The sequence below is a fragment of the Notechis scutatus genome, chromosome 2, assembly GCF_049901735.1.
Source record: "Notechis scutatus isolate UNSWTSFEM ecotype Mainland chromosome 2, rNotScu1.2, whole genome shotgun sequence".
In the NCBI taxonomy this organism is placed as follows: Eukaryota; Metazoa; Chordata; class Lepidosauria; order Squamata; family Elapidae; genus Notechis; species Notechis scutatus.
Window position 1 is genome coordinate 152,443,815 of NC_142010.1, and position 19,215 is coordinate 152,463,029.

Below are 19,215 nucleotides of genomic sequence, written 5' to 3' on the forward strand. Positions count from 1 at the left end.
CGATTTTCATCAAGATGGCAGCGCCAATATCTTGACCGGGCCGCAAGCATCAAAAGGTTGGGGATCACTGCCTTAGAGCCATTGATTAGACCTGCTCCTACATCTACAGAAGCGTTTATCTGAGCTTGGCACTGAAAGGAGACAGTAGGTGTAGCAGTCATAGCTCTGTGGATGCTTTAGCAGAGGACACCCGTTTAATGTAAACTCAATGGCCAGGACATAAAGGGGGCACATTATAAGGTAGTCTTTAGTAAAAAGGTGAGGAGTTGGTAAATGGCATAAAAACTCCAAAATCTTGGATGGGAATCTACAAAAGAGAAATTGTAGCATTTTATGTAGAACAGTAGTGGGAAATCTAAGGCCTCCAAATATTGCTGCCGGCAGCCTGCTCAGCTAATGAAGTTGAAACCCTGATGAAGTTGAAACCTGATCTAGGATGCTTCAATAAGTATCGTGCCAACTAGAACCAGAAATACGGATCTATACTACTGTATATAAGCGGGAGCTCCCTGAATACAAAAAGAGAATGTGTCCAAAAGAAGAGTTTAATCTAAAGCCAGAGAAAAGTATATAACTACCCTAACTGCTGCACCTGTGCTTATGATCTTCCTTCAGTTTTCCTTTGCTTTAAGAGCTGTGAAGGTCATATGTAAGAGGATTGATTGTAAAATTATTTTTCCCATCACTGTCATAACTACAAATAGTTGCTAAACAAGACAGTCATTAAATGAGGATGACCTGTAAGTAACCAACACATCTTTTCAAATAAGTTTCCATTAGCAAATACACCTCTTACAAATGCTTTGTTTTCATCTATCTTTATTGTTTGGCTTGTGCATTGTGTGCATACCGTATATAAATAGTTACACATTATGTAACTATAATCAGGTGTACTTGCCAATTTCATGCAGTGTAAACTACAGTGAAAAATTGACAACTAAAGGAAAGGATTTTAGGATCGTTTTGTAGAAAATCTTTCTCTCTTTTTCCAAAAAATTAACAATGAAATCCTATGTGTTTACTCAGAGAAGTCTGGGTATTCTCATGCTAGCAGATAAAATGTGTGTGAATGCCTGCTGTTTGGGAAACCCATACATTTATACACTTTAAAGTTTTGCAAGAAATGGCCAGCAAAGAATACTCTGGAAAGGTTGGTTGGACAAACCATGCTAAATCTAAGCTGTTATATCAGCAGGATCTGAAGGAGATTTGCAGCTGATTTGCTATGTGTGAAAACATGAATGTCTAGATTGGAATTGATTAATCAAAGGTACAAAAGCTTAATATACACTGCTCAAAAAAATAAAGGGAACACTTAAACAACACAATGTAACTCCAAGTCAATCACACTTCTGTGAAATCAAACTGTCCACTTAGGTAGCAACACTGATTCACAATCAATTTCACATGCTGTTGTGCAAATGGAATAGACAACAGGTGAAAAGCATAGGCAGTTAGCAAGACATCCCCAATAAAGGAGTGGTTCTGCAGGTGGTGACCACAGACCACTTCTCAGTTCCTATGCTTTCTGGCTGATGGTTTGGTCACTTTTGAATGCTGGCGGTGCTTTCACTCTAGTGGTAGCATGAGACGGAGTCTACAACCCACACAAGTGGCTCAGGTAGTGCAGCTCATCCAGGATGGCACATCAATGTGAGCTGAGGCAAGAAGGTTTGCTATGTCTGTCAGTGTAGTGTCCAGAGCATGGAGGCGCTACCAGGAGACAGGCCAGTACATCAGGAGACGTGGAGGAACCCAGCATCAGGACCGCTACCTCCGCCTTTCTGCAAGGAGGGACAGGAGGAGCACTGCCAGAGCCCTGGAAAATGACCTCCAGCTGGCCACAAATGTGCATGTGGCTGCTCAAACGGTCAGAAACAGACTCCATGAGGGTGGTATGAGGGCCTGACGTCCACAGGTGGGGGTTGTGCTTACAGCCCAACACCGTGCAGGACGTTTGGCATTTGCCAGAGAACACCAAGATTGGCAAATTCGCCACTGGCGCCCTGTGCTCTTCACAGATGAAAGCAGGTTCACACTGAGCACATGTGACAGGGTCTGGAGACGCCATGGAGAACGTTCTGCTGCCTGCAACATCCTCCAGCATGACCAGTTTGGCAGTGGGTCAGTAATGGTGTGGGGTAGCATTTCTTTAGGGGGCCACACAGCCCTCCATGTGCTCGCCAGAGGTAGCCTGACTGCCATTAGGTACTGAGATGAGATCCTCAGACCCCTTGGGAGACCATAAGCTGGTGCGGTTGGCCCTGGGTTCCTCCTAATGCAAGACAATGCTAGACCTCATGTGGCTGGAGTGTGTCAGCAGTTCCTGCAAGATGAAGGCATTGATGCTATGGACTGGCCCACCCATTCCCCAGACCTGAATCCAATTGAGCACATCTGGGACATCATATCTTGCTCCATCCACCAATGGCACGTTGCACTACAGACTGTCCAGGAGTTGGGGGATGCTTTAGTCCAGGTGTGGGAGGAGATCCCTCAGGAGACCATCCGCCACCTCATCAAGAGCATGCCCAGGCATTGTAGGGAGGTCATACAGGCACGTGGAGGCCACACACACTACTGAGCCTCATTTTGACTTGTTTTAAGGACATTACATCAAAGTTGGATCAGCCTGTAGTGTTTTTTTCCACTTTAATTTTGAGTGTAACTCCAAATCCAGACCTCCATGGGTTGCTAAATTTGATTTCCATTGATAATTTTTGTGTGATTTTGTTGCCAGCACATTCAACTATGTAATGAACAAAGTATTTAATAAGAATATTTCATACATTCAGATCTAGGATGTTTTATTTTTGTGTTCCCTTTATTTTTTTGAGCAGTGTATGTTACCTGTATGTAGTGGAATATGAACCATGCTAATTTGTCCTTTTGTTTTAAGCCTATGTTTAAGAACAGATTTTCTCTGCCCACAATTAAAGGATTGACGTTATTTCTCAGTTGGCTTTTGATAGCAGTTCTAGAAGTAAGGATGGAGGAAAGAGTTATCTGCTCATTTTTTAAAGCCATTTGAACAGTGCTGGGACAGTGCTTTTGGTGTGCCATGAAGGACAGTATTGTGACCCACCAGGCAAATTCCTCTTTCCAAACCCACAAGCATGACTTTCCCGATCATTACAATATTTGTGTAGGAATTGTCAACAGGGGGTTAACCTGTCTCAGAAGGAGACCTGAATTTACTGCCTTGGTTGGTCACCTCCAGAATGTCCCAAACCTCCCTCTATTTGTTGTGGTTAACCGGCAGCAGGTGCAGATGGCTGAGGAGAGTGAGGACTCTGATGAGGGGCCAGGACCATCAAGGAGTGGACTGCTGCCTTCAGAGATTGTAGGGATTGGCAACAATGATGAGGAGATTCCCGAGGAGCCTGTGCCAAGTGCACGTGCACGAAGGATTACTCAGAGGAAAGAACAATTACAGCAGCACAGGTGACTTGGGAGTAAGGCTGTAAGGTAATCCTCCCTCAAGAGGATAAAAGCCAGGTTTGGAAAAGCGTTCTTTGCAGAAAGCAAAGAAGCTCTTAAGCTCAACTGGTGGACATCTTAGTTTGTGTTTGGAGAATTTTGTAAATTATCTCTGGGTTTTTGGCAGCCTTGACAAACAACTTGGCAAGGCTCTTTCTTGTCAGAGCTAATTAGTGGAAAGCAGCCTTCAGAACAGAATTCGTTATTAAACCTTAAAAGGTGGGGGCTGCTGCCTTTGTCTGTGTTTGCTCTTTCGGAACCCGGTTGGGTCAGAACACTATTGGCTTGTTCAGACCTGTGCAGCTCTGCTTGTCCCCCCGCATTCCCTCCCCCCTTTTCCATTCCTCTAAGGGTGCTTCAGTGTGGTCATACCTCAGTCACCATGGACAGCTCAATGAAGAAGCAGATGACACAGAAGATGGCCACGGTGATCTCTCTCTGGAATCGGAAGGCATGACTGGATGGGAAGAAGTCCAGGACCCCAGTTATAAAGCCTTCAACGCCTACAAACTGGTGTGGAAGGGAAAGAGAAGCGAAGGATGGAGAAGCGAAGATGCTGAAGGCAGGATAATGGATCTCCTGCTATTCTTAGTATGGTGTTGGCTACTCCTTCGCTTCCTGCTTTCTGCCCCCTCCCCCCACTAAAGTCTCACCTGGCTGTCTAGGCCCAGAAGCAGCAGCATGAAGAAAAAGAGGGCAGCCCAGAGAGGAGCAACTGGCATCAGAGTGACAGCTCTTGGATATGCAATGAAAGCCAGCCCAGGTCCTGCAGGGGAGAAAAAGTGGAACTAAATGAGGTTAACTTAACACAGAGACAACTCTTGCTTTAGGCTAGAAGGAACAGTTTCCTCTACATTTCCAGTTCAGTTAAAAACTAATTAATCAAATAGTCTCTTATTTCTGGCTAGCTTTTCCCCTATCCCAAAAGGCATGGTGCTGTCTCAAATAGAATGTCCCAAAATGCTTAGCAACATGTCTTTCCTTTATTTTGTAGACTTGTACTTTCAAAGGCAGTAGATTTTTATTTTACTTTTGCATCGGGATAGATAGGGGACTGAGAGAGTCTCAAGATTTCATTTAGAATCTCAAGAGCTGTTTCGGATGGATTGGAATACAATTTTGCTTTGAAATGAAAGCCAAAACTTTTTTTCAATCTGGCAAACTGACACCACTAATAGGAAAACCTCACAATGTACGTACATAAAACCCTAAGTATATACCCTGTTGCAGCGTTACAAATCTGATTCTAAATTGCGTGCATATTGTGATGCGTCATGCCTTTGCGGTAGTCTGGAAATACTAGATGCACAAGGGTAGTTCCCATTATGCTGATCTTTCCCCTTGATCATCTTCTTGATAGGATGAGAAGGAATGATAAAAATGGAGCATATCAAACAATTCTGGTATAGCAGCTGCAGGAGAAGGTGTAGTTGCACGTATAGGTGTAATTTTAAGAATCAAGACAACTAAACTACGTTCTGGACCAGACTGAAAGTGTGTTTATTTCCTCCTAAAATTGTACTTCTCCCAGAACTGGAGAACAGCCAAGCATCTCATCCAACCTGCTTTACCATCCCTGAATTCATGAGCACTCACCAGATTCTGCCACTTTAGAGATATCAACTCCCTGTTCAGCAGCCATGAAACCTAGGATGGAGAAGACTACAAAACCAGAGAAGAAGCTGGTCCCACTATTAATCAGTGCCAGAATGATGGCATCTCTGCAAGGGAGAAAAAACAAAGGACGACAACTGTGAAAGAATGATCCAACCAAAAGGGGGTTTGTTGTGGTTATCCCTCAGCATAAACCATACCAAGCACAGCTTCCTATTTGACGTTCAGGTAACAGAGGCAAGTGCGTCGCTCAGTCTTACAGAATCTTGGACACTGAAATCAGACAGAAACAAGTCTTATCCTGCATGGGATTGGGTTCTAATGAAACAGCAGCAAGATATGGTGGCCTGTTCATTATACACATCCACCATAGTTATGAAAGAGTTTGGGCTGAGTTGTGGAAGGAAGCGAGAGCGTCAAAGGTGTTTTCACTATGGAGGAAAGCCGAGAAAAGTAGCAAGAGGATTAGTTGCTTTTTGCAGCATGAGTGCGCTTACAAGACAGGCTGTGCCTTGGAGCCCAGCACTATCTAGCAGCAGCTGGGGGGTGGGGGGGAAGCGAGAGGCTGGGGGACCCAAGGGCATTTCACACTGCGTGCATGCATCTTAGAGACAGATTCGAGGAGATTCGATGAGACTAGCAGGGCAGGTTGGGCAAGGTGGCCACAGAGCACCTTGAGAACAAGCAACAGGACAGAGTGAATTAGCCCATGAAGGGGAGAAGGGAAAGCGACTTCTAAGCAAAGCAGCTCTTGACCCCTTTTCTCAATGATATGTGGGTGGAGGGAATATCCCCCAAATTATTAGGGGCTTTCCTATTTCTCTCTGCTGTTTCCTTATATATTTGATGAACTTTGCATATGCAGTAAACAGGTGAAGCGATTCTTCAATCGAGGCATATTATAATGAGATATTGTTCTTCTTTAAATAAACTCCCATCACACTTTTCCCTTAGCAATGCAAGTTTTTAAATTCTACTCTGATTTATCCCCAGATAAATAATGTGTACAGATTTTCCAAGATGTACAACGTTTGGCAGCCTTTGAAGACTAGCTACCAAAGAAATGCCTTATACTGTACTGTTTGGCTTAGTCAGCACTGTGATATAATCTGTAAGCACCCTTAAACAGTCCCAGGCAGAGTCAGATCCCTACTGAATGGCTTTCTGCTGTAGATGATTAAGAGATTTCCCTGGAACCCCAGATTACCAACAATTCTTTTCCAACATGGCTAAAAAGACACACGTTGTGTTAATGTGTATGAAAAGTTTCCATCAGGGGAAAAAAAAATACACCAGTGTCCTGCAAATGTCAGATGCTCTGGGACCTCAGCTTCCAATAAGTAATACATTACACGTTCTACCCGTAAGAATTTTAAAGAACAGTTTTTCCTTTCTACAGTTACAGGCCCCAACTTATTGCGTATGATCTCAGTGTCACAGGTATTGGATTTTACAGCTGGCCAGACGAGCAACAATGGCACAGTGAGAGATTGTGGTCCCCAGCTAATGAGACAGGTATGGTGCCTGTATGTTTCAGCTTTTCCTAAGATGCCTGCTTTTCAGGCTACAGTTCATGAACACAACTCATCTCCTAGGAATAAAATCTCTTAGAATGTCCTTGATGTCTGCCAGAAACGGGGATAACCATTGAACCAGTAAAGTTACTAATTATTAGAAATTAAGATTCCCCAGAGTGATGAGATGACTGAAAAAGGCACACCAGAATATTTCGCCTCTGCTTTCCCCCAACTGGAGCCCCTCCCCCAGATATCTATAAACCCCATCGATGCAGGACAGCATGGTCTATTGTTGGCAATACATGTTGTCGTTCAAGGGGTTTGCTGCCAAAGAGCTCTGTATATGTGGGGTGGGGAGAGATTCTTTATCTTTTAAGACAGATCCAACGAGGGCAGAGCGAAAAGGAAAAAACAGCAACATTGCTTTTCCCAGCCCTGCTCTGCTTTTCCTGATTATCGTTCATCTGCAGATTGGACAAACCAACCAGGCAGACAGGTTAGTCCTTGCAACCCAGCAGAACAAAACAAGAAAGAGAACCTGGCTCTCTCCCCTAGCCAACAACTGTCGGAGGTGCATGCAGCAATCCGCTGGCATCCTTTCTACTGTTTGGCAGAGCCACACAGCTGCCACTGTGTGAACATCCAGCTTTGCGGCCATCACAGTTCATCAGGCAAATCTCCCATCACACTGAAGCGATGCACAGAGCTTTGCCTGTCTTCCTCCCGCGCAGGTATATATAAAAAAAAGAGAGAATCCCTGGCAGGGGGATAAAGAGGAGATGGTGACAATTCTATACGGCATAGCCTCTTCTTCCTATGCTCTGCCTGCTTGCCATGCCCCCTTATGGTGATGTAGGAAATGGGGTCTCACTTATAACAATTGTTGTTGAATCGGTTATAGCTGCCCAGGGCAGTGAGTGCCCCCAGTCCTATGGCATAGGAGAAAAAGATTTGGGTCCCAGCATCAATCCACACCTGAGAAGGAAGAAGAAGAAAAAACAAAAGAGAGAGAGAGATTGAAATATGGGCTAGAACTCAAGCGTCTTTCCTCTGTCCCTTTTGCATACAACTGCCAACTTTTCAACTGCTCCTTGCACCCTGGGCTGCCATTAACAAGGGGTGTGTGTGTCGTTGGCATCTATTTGGTGAAGAGCTTTAGCTATTGCTGCTACCATGTCCTTTAACAGAGGGGGGGGGGGGCGGGGCGCCCCCCCCCAGGGGGGGGCCGGGGGCCGCCCCGGGGGCCCGGGTGGGGTAAAAACCCAGCTCACTGAAGCTGAACTCTTTGCAGAACTGCCTTGAGATTTTGCAGCTGAAATCTTGACAATTTATATTTTGTCCCTATTCGCTTTGTTGCTTGTTTTCTACTTCACGGCTGTAGTGTTTCTTCTTTGTGCGTTTTGTGTGTTGTTAATTCCTAATGACACCGTAGTACAAAAGCTGGCTAACCAGTTGGCAGGTCTATATTAACCCTTTCCCTTCAGTAGGCCTCTCACTTACCTGAGGGGAAGCCAATTTGGACCAGTCGGGTTTGAGATAATAGATTATCCCATCCTGAGCTCCAGGCAGCATCACCCCTCGAATAAACAGTATAATGAGCACCACGTAAGGGAATGTAGCAGTGAAGTAGACAATCTATGTTGGGGCGAGGGGGAGAAAAGAGAGCGGGAATTAAGCTTTTATGGAAAATGGTTTATTTTGTTGCTTTCTATTCAGTTTAGAAGGCCAAAGTGGGAGGCAATCTGTCAACTCACAAACACCCCAAAAAGGGTAAAATCAACTTTTTAATAGTGTTTATTTCTTTAATATTTATTTCCCTTACAAACCACACTACTCTCAAAAGAGTTTGCATACAATGTTAAACTGAATTAAACAACAGCAATTACAAATTGAATTATCGACTTAAAACATTAAATTTAAAACCAATAGCAGCCAAAATTGTTTTGCAGCCCAGCCCAGCAATTAAGCACACACAGGCGGCAGCACAAGCATTTTCAACTTTCTTAAAAACAAGCAGTGAGGAAGCCTCATCAATTTCCCTTGTGGATTTTTAGTAGTAGCCACTTTGGTTGAAAACTGGCCATGTGCCTGCACCTTTGCTGTGTGCGTGCTTGCCATGTCACTATTAAACAAAACTCCTTCTTGCTTATGCCAGGAAATGCTTCATGTCCCTGCCTGCTGTAACTGTAAAAGATACAAGGCCAGGAAAAAGAATTCAAGAGCATCAGTATTTTTAAGAACCAAACGACAAATAGCACATTCTCTGCAAAGCGAGATCTTCCTTTCACTTTGGACAGTCCCTTTTTTCCCCCACTTTGCAGGCATAGGAGAGGGTTAATGGGTCAGGAGAGGGACTTTCTACTTTACTGTGGGAAGCCTTGGGGCTTCTCTAAAGCTTATTGCAGAATTCCCCTCGAAGAGACAGACATCTGACCTGCTCCTTGGACAATTGCTGTAGTTTTTCCCACACTGGAGTGTACCCCAGGGAGCATTTGTGTTCTAAGGTGTGCGCTTCTCTTTTTTTTAGCTATGCAAACTTCCTGGCTGATCCCTTCTGGGAACCGTGCCCTGTGCTTATAATACCCCCCCCCCTTCTTTTGAATACAGGTTTCTGTAAAATATGTTCTAAGATGTAGAAAATGTTGGACTATCTTCCCTCTTTGCTACTTTAGAAAAAATTAGTGACTAATGGGAAGGGAAATTGCCTAGAACTAACACCAAGTTTGGTACCAGTTTGGTTTCTTCATCAAACGCCACTATTCTTAGGGAGCACTCAGTCCTGCACCAGTTAGCCCTACTACCGATGCCTCTTGGAACGTTTGAATAGGAGATGGAGAAATCAAGGTCAGCTCTTCTGTTAGCAGAAGGAGATAACCACCCACAGGGAATCTAGATGCCTTGAAAGGACATTCAAAGACTCTTATGGGAAGTTCTGACTCAGATATTCTAATGGCCTGTACTGCTTTTGGATGTCATGCTCCATAATTTAAATCAGAGGCGGTCAAACTGTGGATTGCAGGTGGCATCCTAGTTCATTTGTGAAGCCCCCACAAGAAGTGACAACCAAACTATTGACTTTCCACGGCCAGAATGTTTGGCTGCAAAAGATGCAAAGCTATTGGCAAGGTTTAACCCATCTCGTTTACATCTTCCCTCCTCCCATTTGAAAAAGTAAGAAAAGGGGGGCGGAGGGCAAATATTTTCACCCACCCCCTCTGCCCCCCCCCCATCACAAATCATACTGGATATAATCCAAGCAGCTCTGTGAATCTAAAATAACGTGTTTTAAAAAACATATGCCCTAATTGGAGAAATGCTGCTTTTACAATGTGCCTCAAGTGCAAAATATTTTGGATGGGTAAATACAGGCATTCCCCGGTTTAAGAATAAGTTCCATTCCCCAGGTCTTTCCTTAAGTCTACCCTGTATGTAAGTTGGAATAGTATCATTGTACAATAGTATTGTGTAATAAACCATTGTGTGTTTATCTTGAACCATTGTGTGATTAACTTGAATTCTGCTAGAGTAGGCTCCATTCTTAATTGTGGGTCAACTTTAAACCAGAGCATTCTTAACTTGGGGACTTGCTGTACAAATAGGTTATGTATATATGTATATATGTTACTTCTTTCTTTAATCAACATCTGGGTCTCCAACACTTGCTGCATATCTCTCCCAGTTTCTGCTTATTAGGGGAGAGGAGAAGACAAAAATCAGCAGCTGACTCATCTCCTGCAGCATCAGAAAAATTAAAGCTACAGAGATGCTGATCTGAAGATCCTTAACATTTATGAGCTCAGAGACAGAGGTCGTCCGAACCACTGAGTGAGATCCGGATTATAAGGCATTCTTTGTTACCAATTGGGGAAAATAAAATTACAGATGTTGAGAACGTATAGAAGATAAAAGCTTCAAGGAGTGGACTTCATTTTATTCAAGGATATAAGAAGCTCCATGAATGGATAACTGATGGCTTGTCCCTGGAACGTGCTCAGGCATGACTTCAAAAATCGTCTTCCAACACATACCATGAGAAATACTTAAGAGCTTTTGCCTGCCTCTGAAAGCTTCCTAAGGGACCTTCTGGGCTTCTGCAGCCAAAAGGGGAAGAATGCTATTCTGGACAGGCAGCCTAGCTGACTTTCAGCACTGCTTCCTCCTCGCTAAGGCCACAGGAACTGCAAGAGTGGCCAGCTGTGAGAAGCTGCACCATGTGCAAGTGCCTGTTCTGCTGAGACCTGAGGCTGTTGCCCTCTCACCCCTCCAGTGGCTGGTGAGAATGCCAGCCTTTCTTAGGCATGGAACTTGCTGATGAGTGGGATTCTGGATGCACTGGCTATGCATTGGAAAAAGAGAAGCAGGCATTAGGTATCTGGGTGGGTGGAACGTATGACTCAGAGAGAAATTTTGATATGTGCAAAGGAAGGCCCCTATTTACGTTCAGAAAGAATAGATCGTGAGCCACACTATTCATGTCTAAGATCAGAATTCATTCCTTGGCTGCATTTGTATTTGGAGAATCACGAATGGCAGACCTGATAAAATAGAGGCCTCTGTACAGTAGGTTGCCACACCAGGTGTCATTTTGTCTCCCAGGAGAATTGCTTCTAGCCAGAGGACACACCACTGACAACCTAACTGGACAAGGCAGCTTTATATGTCCAACCACTACACGTTTTCTTCAGAGTTGGAGAACAAATGGAAGGCAGGGATCTAACTTGGATTTTAAGAATTCAAATCGCAAGGCTGATGCCTCAGTTGCAGTGGACAAATATGACTACCGCTTTAGTAGCTGAGACTTTCCACCCAACTTTGCAGAAATTCTGTTTTGCTCTTTTCACAAACAGGAACCCTGAAATGTGCCAAAATTTTCTCCCTCACGGAGGGACTCTGGATGGTGTACAAATCCAAATGTCAAAAACATACCAACCACGTGGTAGAGATTTCCCTCAGGAAGTCTCAGTTGAGATGGGAGATAGGATCTCTTACAAAGGATAATACTCGGTAAATCAGGAGCCAGTGGAGTCTTAAGGAATACTGTTTAGACACCTTTCTCCCCCAACCTAACTATAATTTTAACTTGAGTCCTGCTCTTTTCTCCATTTCCTGACTGACCTTTGTGAGGATCTAATGTTCTAAGCTTAGCAACCCCCATTCTTCTTTGCCTTAATTGAAAACAGAGGATTGTTTAAGGCTTATTCACCTCCATGTCTCAGAGCTTCCCAAAGATCAATCCAATCCTTCCAGATGCAGGCACCCATCAGCCACACGTACCTCCCCTCACCTGTAGTCGCTTCCAAAATGCACTTTTCTCCATGCATTTATTTTCATATGATTATTTCATTCAATGTTCTCTTCTCCTTCCATTCCCCGGGACTGTGTATATACCTGTTTCCATTCACCCTCCACCTGGCCCTCCTGGCCCCTTCTTCAAGAGCCACATCATCGCCACAGGTAAGAGCCTTCAGAGTGGGCTGATGAACACTTAGCAGGGAGGATTCAGGAAGCAGGCGACTGCCAGTGGGTGCTCTGAAGAGAAGGAATTTACCCATCTTCTGGAGTTTCGTGTGACCTCTGTTACAATTCATTCACCATTTCTCCCCACCTTCTCCTCCCTTCCACATTGACTCAGACCATCTCCCTACCTTTCCTGCAGATTTGACGCCTTTCCAAACGCAGAAATAGACAAGGACCCAGCAAGAGAGGAGGCACAGGGTCACTTCCCAGTTGATAGCCCCAGGGTACTCTAGGCCTTTTGAAATATTCAACACTTTGTTCCTGCAAACAGAGGGAGAAAGGGTGACCACCCGAAAGGGACAGCTCTGTGATCCAAGATCTCCATCTATGCAGGTGAGCAGGGCCCTGCTCAGAATGGAGAACCGGAAGGTCAATTTAGGACAGAAGGGTACAATGCCATAACTCACTCCCAAAATTCGATGACAGGTGACCGCTTATCAGAAAGTTCATCACAGGTAAGGTTGCTGCTGGCAGTGCCATTGGCACAGTCTTCATGTCGGAAGATTTCCACACAGTCTGGGGAGTTCCAGGGATTCCCACAGGTTGCCCATGGCAGGGTGGCTGTAAAAGACTTCACCAGATAGTAGAAGCCCCAGGCAAGTACCATGATGTAGTACGTGTTGCAGTAGAAGACAATCACCATGGAAGCAAATCCCAGTCCTGTTTGGAGAAATTCAAGTTACTTGAAAAAAGAATGGGCTATTTTCCCTAAAGGGTATATGACACTATTGCACAATGAAAATGAGTGATATAAAAGGTAAGTTGCATTTGCTAAATGTCCGTATTTTAAATTCTGGAAACAGAACACTATTTTCATCAAACAGTAATGTAATTTGAGTTTGCATGCATGAAGAAAGAGCGATGAAAAAAAACTACTTCTGATCGTTAGTAAAAAAAAAAAAAAGTAGGACTTCTTTTCCTGGCTTCTAAGATTACAGTGTGTAATCTTACACTACACACTGTCTGCTCAAGTAGGTTTTCACTGACATATTGATTGCAAATGTTTTGGGTATCAAAAGCCAATGATCTCAGCCTGATTATTTCTGTACTGTATGCCACCAAGAGAATCATGTCTATATTTAAGCAATTCTTCTCTATACATCCAAGTACTCCACACCTCTTTAATGCCTCCTGACCAATCTTTTGCCAACTTCCCATATTCTTCTACTATACCCTAATTTGGACACATCTCCAAGATCAATCTATTGATATCCCCTTGGTTCTCACTGAAGATCCCACAGTGATGTTCTGACTTGGAAAGAAGATGCTATTAGAAGGTAGCTCAACCTTTCACCATGAACAAACTCATACAATGAACCCTAAGAGCAATAAAGAAAAGAAAGGGGATTAGTTGGAAAAAGAGATTCTTACCTTTGAAAAGTGGCGCTATGTTCCATACAGTGATGCTTCCAGCCTTCATGAATTGCCCCAAAGAAATTTCCAAGAAGAAGATGGGAATCCCACCAAGGAGGGCAATAAGAGTATACGGGATGAGGAACACACCTGTAGCCAGGTGAGCAATACAAAGTAAGCAACAGTGTCATTCTTCTAGCTGTTCCCAGAACTACAGATGATTTGTAGGTTTGTTATACTAAAAACATTCTTAAAAACAGCATCTAAGTCTAATCCAATTAAATCTAATCTAAATTGTGCAGTAGAAAAAGATGAGTCCTGCCCTATAAACTGGAAAACGGCATGCCATTTTTATAATTTATTCTGCTTCAGTTTGTGGATTGAGAGGAGTTGCAAGGGTGTCACTCGAAATCTTTCTCAGTGGAAATCGTATTCAGTCAATTGGGAGTTCTGCGATACCATCAGATCCTGGCACACCTTGAAATTTAATCTCAGATGTCATAATGTTTAAAATATGCAAGAATTTCAGAAGGTTCTTGCAGGTCAGGGAAGAGCCAATGAAACGAAATTCAGGTTAGAGTCTGGATCCTTTTTTTTTTTTTTCAATCAGTACCTGAATTTGTGACTTCTGTAGTTTCTTGGAACTGTAATACTTATTGTATTTTAATTCTTCCCAGTTCCCCTTTAAGACCTCTTCATTTGTTGCCACCACTTAACTTAACCTTTTCCAATTTGTCATGTTCTAAGAATTTTGAGATTGCACAATTGAGAATCGGCCTTGCTAGCTGGATCATGTTCCTCAAGTGTTAAGGGTGCTATGCTGGAGAAAGCTGGCTGAGCTGAAAGGCATCCTTGTCTTCCGTTCAAAGATATTTTGCTGGCAAAAGACTTTATGCCTGCAAAATATTCAGAGGAAGGCCAGATCCCTAAGGTAGCTGCTATGGAGCTGGAAAGGAGATAGATAAAAAGCAGGCTCTGTTGTTGTCTATAACTTTCCTTCTGTCTTTTGTCTCCTGGTCATTTAACCCTAGGTGCTTCTTCAGGCTCACAAGATCGGAAAATATTCTGTGGGCCTCCCCTGAACAATGGTCCATGTGATCTTAATCTGTTTCCCTCTTTCCCCAAACAGTTCTCAACTTTCCTGTTCACAAGTGTGCCAGCCTCATGGCTGTGATGGACAGGCTGGTGTGTTCCCAAATACGTGTGCGCACATGGGCCTCAGCATGAATTACCTCAAAAATGCTATTTATAGTACAGATCTTTGGGTTAAGGGACGGCCCAACTATTGCTTCTTGTCCTGCCAATCCCTAGTTAAAAGGATATTCTTGGGGATATAAACTCTTTCCCATGGAGATTAACAAGGCAATGGTTGAGGAATTCATTCATTGCTGCATGTAGGCGAGGACATCTATCACCCAGGAAATGCAAATGGCGGTGAATACGTGACTCTGTGCATGGAGCGGCTAAGGTACACCGTGGCTGCAAGACAAGAGTGTACATGCTAAGGCTGATTCGAAGATGACATGGGATTTTTGTCCCTCTATTTACACATTTAACCAGATCAGTTGAAAAAAACAGTAGCAACCGCATTCCTGGAACGTGGCTAGGTTTGATTAATATTAACCTTGGGATTTGGGCAGGTGAACATGTTGTGGTTTTGGTTCAAAGGAGTGCACAAACTCAGGATATGGATTAATGCAATAACCGGATGGAGTATATCAAGTGAATGAAGCCTATGGGTGGGTGTTTGGGTGTGAGTATGTGCGTGTCTTTATCTGCATGGCTTTATCTGAAATCTAGCATTTTCTCAGATGGTAAACCTGCATTTGAGATATTCATTTCAGAGTATTAGTGAGGCTTCATATGATTCAGTATTTCATTTTCTTTTTTTTTTTAATCCCCGCACCCAGAAAGATAGCAATGCAGGGGAAACAATTCTGGCGTGTTTCTGGCATAATCTTTTTGTTTTGTTTGTTTGCATAGAAAACCATGTCAGTCTCAAATTCTCACTTGCAGTCTAATACCTACAACCAGACAAAAGTTTATCCCTATAAATCAGCTCAGAGTCAAAACTGCCCTTTCTTGGAATGGCTTTTGTAGTACCAATTAAGGTCTGAAATATGTGATATGCAATAGTAAGGGCTGATTCTAGGAACACTTCAAAATGCATGCCACACTCCATTAAATAATAGACCAAAATGGTTTCTCATCAGTTTTCATATTCTCTCTGTTTTTCAATTATCCATAAGGCGTAGTGAATGCATGGAAATATCAGGGTTAGATCATGAAATAAATTGGTCGGACAATTATTTCCTCTGTGCAATGAATTTTAGAAATTTTTGTCAAAGGAGACAGAGAGACTGCAAACAGAATTCTCAGCAATCTCTCCAAATCGTAGTTCTCAGGCTTGAAAATTAATTTATGATACAATTAATTTAACAGCCTTCCCCCCCAGGAATTAAAAGCTACCGCTCTCCTTTTTCCCAGCTACTGAGGCCAGATGACCATGTACAGATAGTCACACATTGGAGAAAACTGTCACAGATATCTGCAGTATAAATATGTCTCCGATATTGCCTTTATGCAAATACAGTAGCTCAGTGACCCCTTCAAGGTAGAAATAGAGGTGATCAAAGTGCATTTCTGAATTCACTATATTTTCATAGGCCAACGTTTATAGGGATGAGAGTGTTGACTGCTGCCTGAAGAATGGGATGCTTTAATTTCTTGGTGAGATAGGAGAAGCAAGGTGATAACTGGAAAAATGAATCTCATGAATTGAAGTGGTCACTGTTCTGTCCGCAGCAATTTTTCACACTTGAAGGAAAGCACTGACATTTTTCTTTTTCCGATCCTGGCCACAGATCCACTTCTGACTGGGGGTTGAGACGTCTTTGAGGGCACGGAGCCAGAAAGACTGAATCATTCATTCCTTGTGATCTCCTCACACTCCTTGACAAACCCAAAGACTTATTCTATTCTGGCTCTCCATCTCAGCTTACCCATGCGAACTACTTGTCCGTCAAATGCAGTGACCACCAGCACTTGTGAATGTGCTGACCCAGGTACAATGCTCCAAGCACACCCGCTTGGGCACAACCTCTGATAGTGGAAGCTTCTACCCCTCCACCCACACACTACTAAACGAGGCAACAGTTTTCTCCTGGAATTTGCCCCCCAGCAGCTGTGGCCTGCTCTGTGCAATGCTGTGGCTTTTACACAAAAGAAATTTCTCCCTGCTGTCAGCCGAGTAAAATTCTCAGAGCCTCAAAGGAGAGGGGGCAGGCGATTATCTCAGCCTCGGCACAAGGCAACCCAGTCCCTTTCCCCAGAAGAAGAAAAAAACGATTCTACTCCAGGAGGTTTGGAGAAATCGGAAGAATGCATCTCTATTTCAACCTTGGGGTATCCCCCCTCCCCCACCCATTCTCACAATATGGCTTATCACCAAATACTGCCTTCTCCAACTTCCTCTTTCCTACCTAACTTTTCTGGCCACCCAGCTCCTCTGATGGTTTGGATCACATTTTCCATCCTTTCTGAGCTCCTTATAAGCTTCAAAACTTTATTAGAGCAGTTTAAACTCACGCTCTGTACGAGCTGATAGGCAAATAAGACATCCTGGTTATGAGATCAGGTCTTATTGCTTACCCTTGCTTGCCTGGAGGGTGGAAAGCAATCTTTTCCCCATTCTCCCCCCCAGTATCAGTTGCTGGATAAGATCTAGGGATTACTCAACTCTGGTGACAGAATCATGTGTTACTCCAAAACCCCATAAAACAAAAGGCATCTCTAACCCACTTGTCAAGTTCAAAGTTTTGGCAATCTCTTTGGTTGTTAGCTCAAGCTAAATCCATTCTTTATTAGCATAACAAGATTGACCAGAAATGCCAAAACTTTCAGGAACAACAGATCCCAGAATTTTTCAATAGAGAAAGAGGAAATAAATGTATTTTTCTCAGAAGGTACCTGTTTAAAATAGTAGGGTTGTCTAAAACCTGTCTTTTCAATTGTGATTAATCCGTTTCTATTCTATTGCTTCATTATGAGTGAGGATTGAGCAAGTCATTCATTCTTTTCCTTCTACTTTCAGTCCTCCTGTCTTCAAAAAGGAACAGCTAGGGTTTATGGTGACTGATATCTGCTAAATTTGTCCCATGCAAATATCAGATGAAAATTGGCTCCAAGGATGCAGCTGAGAGTTTTGTCTTTCTTTTGTAGTCTGCCAAAGTACTTTTGTTTTCATTTGCACGTACAACAGTCTTGACAGAAAGGGCAGATTACAAGGAATCAATAAATGCAAGGAGAAAAAGGCAGAGTATCATCGGTGATAGAGGTGCCTTGGACAGCAGGGTTTGCAATAAATAAATAAATAAAATTGATATTATCGGTCCTTTGCGGAGTGGGCTAAATTGAGACACTTGTCCTTGGCTATTAAAAGACTGGCTTTGTATGTTTTTGCTTCACTTTTCTTCCAACAACGGGGAACAACCCACTTAATCCTTACCACATTCCAATTTGACTTTTGAAGTTAGGCAAGGTTAAAAATACTAGTACTAGTCCAAGATCACCAAACCGGAATGGAGACTGTATTCCAAGTCACCGGCCCAAGACTGCACGTATCACTAACGGCCCTTGTCAGAGAGAAATAAGCGTCAGCTGGACTTGGTTGTTTTGCCCAAGAGCCAGGCACCATGTGAGTGTGACGCAAAGTGCATCAATCACATCAGCCCACGGCAGGCCTAACAGTATTGCTCTTCTGTACTCCTCTCCTAAAAGCAGCAAGGAGAAAAACCACCTATCCTTAAGGGAGAATGAGATAGCAATTTTTGGCCCTGCGCTGTACAGATAATGAATCAAAACGGGAGTGACAAGGAGACGGTGGGATCCCAACCCCCATTTACAAAGGTCAGAAAATTCTAAAATAGAAGGAGAAGAGCCCCTCCCCCTACTTCACCGCTAATTAAAGAGACACTGGGGAGGATTGGGGGAAACCTAAAAAGCTGCGGACTTTAAATGTGCAGAGATTGGCCACAGTCATCTCAGAAAGGGGACAGTGCCCTGAACAGAAACACCGAGAGTGTTTTTCTACTCCTCTTCTTTTTTCCTGTGTTTTGGGATTAAGCTCCACTTTGGGAGAAGGAACTTTGCTTAAGCCTAGGAGAGATGTTTCTTCTTAATTTTTTTCTCCAATCCAGTCCCCCCAGTGGATTTGTCCTTCCCATGGCCTTTGGCAAAACATGATGTCGCACCAGTTAAACACATCACCGAGTGGAAACACGCCCCTCTTGGCTCCTCATTCAGTTTGTCCTCCGCATCCCTCCTCAAGATTCATTGATTGGAAAGGGATAGATCCCAGAATGGTGAGTGCCAGAGGACAGAGCTCTCTTGGAGACAGGATGCTTGGAAACAGGTCTGGTGAAAAGATCATGTTTCCTGGGAATTTTCTGCAGTTCTCAGCAGCAATCCCTGCGCCAAGTGCAGGCTGGCTCTTGCCAGAGCACAACTGCTTTACATATAATGTTTATGACTTATTAAACCACAGATGGCCTTACTGCTTTTCTCCAGGGCCAGGAGGTTAGCGAGACAACGTGGGGGGGAAAAATGACACCCATATTTTTAAGGAAGCCAGCTAAGTGTGTTACTCAAAGGCAGTGCCAGACGAGGGGCCAATAAATCCAGGTTCCAGGCACCCATGAGGTTCATTTGATGCTTTTCAGCCAGGCATTTTCTC

General features: G+C 43.5%; 1 protein-coding gene across 1 annotated transcript in view; it reads right to left on the reverse strand.

Annotated features, from left to right (window-relative positions):
• SLC6A8 (solute carrier family 6 member 8) overlaps window positions 1–19,215 on the reverse strand; it is a 37,443-nt gene that overhangs the window by 14,899 nt on the left and 3,329 nt on the right. Inside the window, exons 3-10 of the mRNA XM_026676219.2 lie at window positions 13,500–13,631; window positions 12,536–12,788; window positions 12,257–12,389; window positions 8,112–8,246; window positions 7,483–7,586; window positions 5,077–5,201; window positions 4,134–4,246; window positions 3,853–3,990 (exon numbers count right to left, since the gene is read on the reverse strand). Coding sequence (XP_026532004.1) covers window positions 3,853–3,990; window positions 4,134–4,246; window positions 5,077–5,201; window positions 7,483–7,586; window positions 8,112–8,246; window positions 12,257–12,389; window positions 12,536–12,788; window positions 13,500–13,631 — 1,133 coding nt within the window. The remainder of the gene's footprint in view (window positions 1–3,852; window positions 3,991–4,133; window positions 4,247–5,076; window positions 5,202–7,482; window positions 7,587–8,111; window positions 8,247–12,256; window positions 12,390–12,535; window positions 12,789–13,499; window positions 13,632–19,215) is intronic.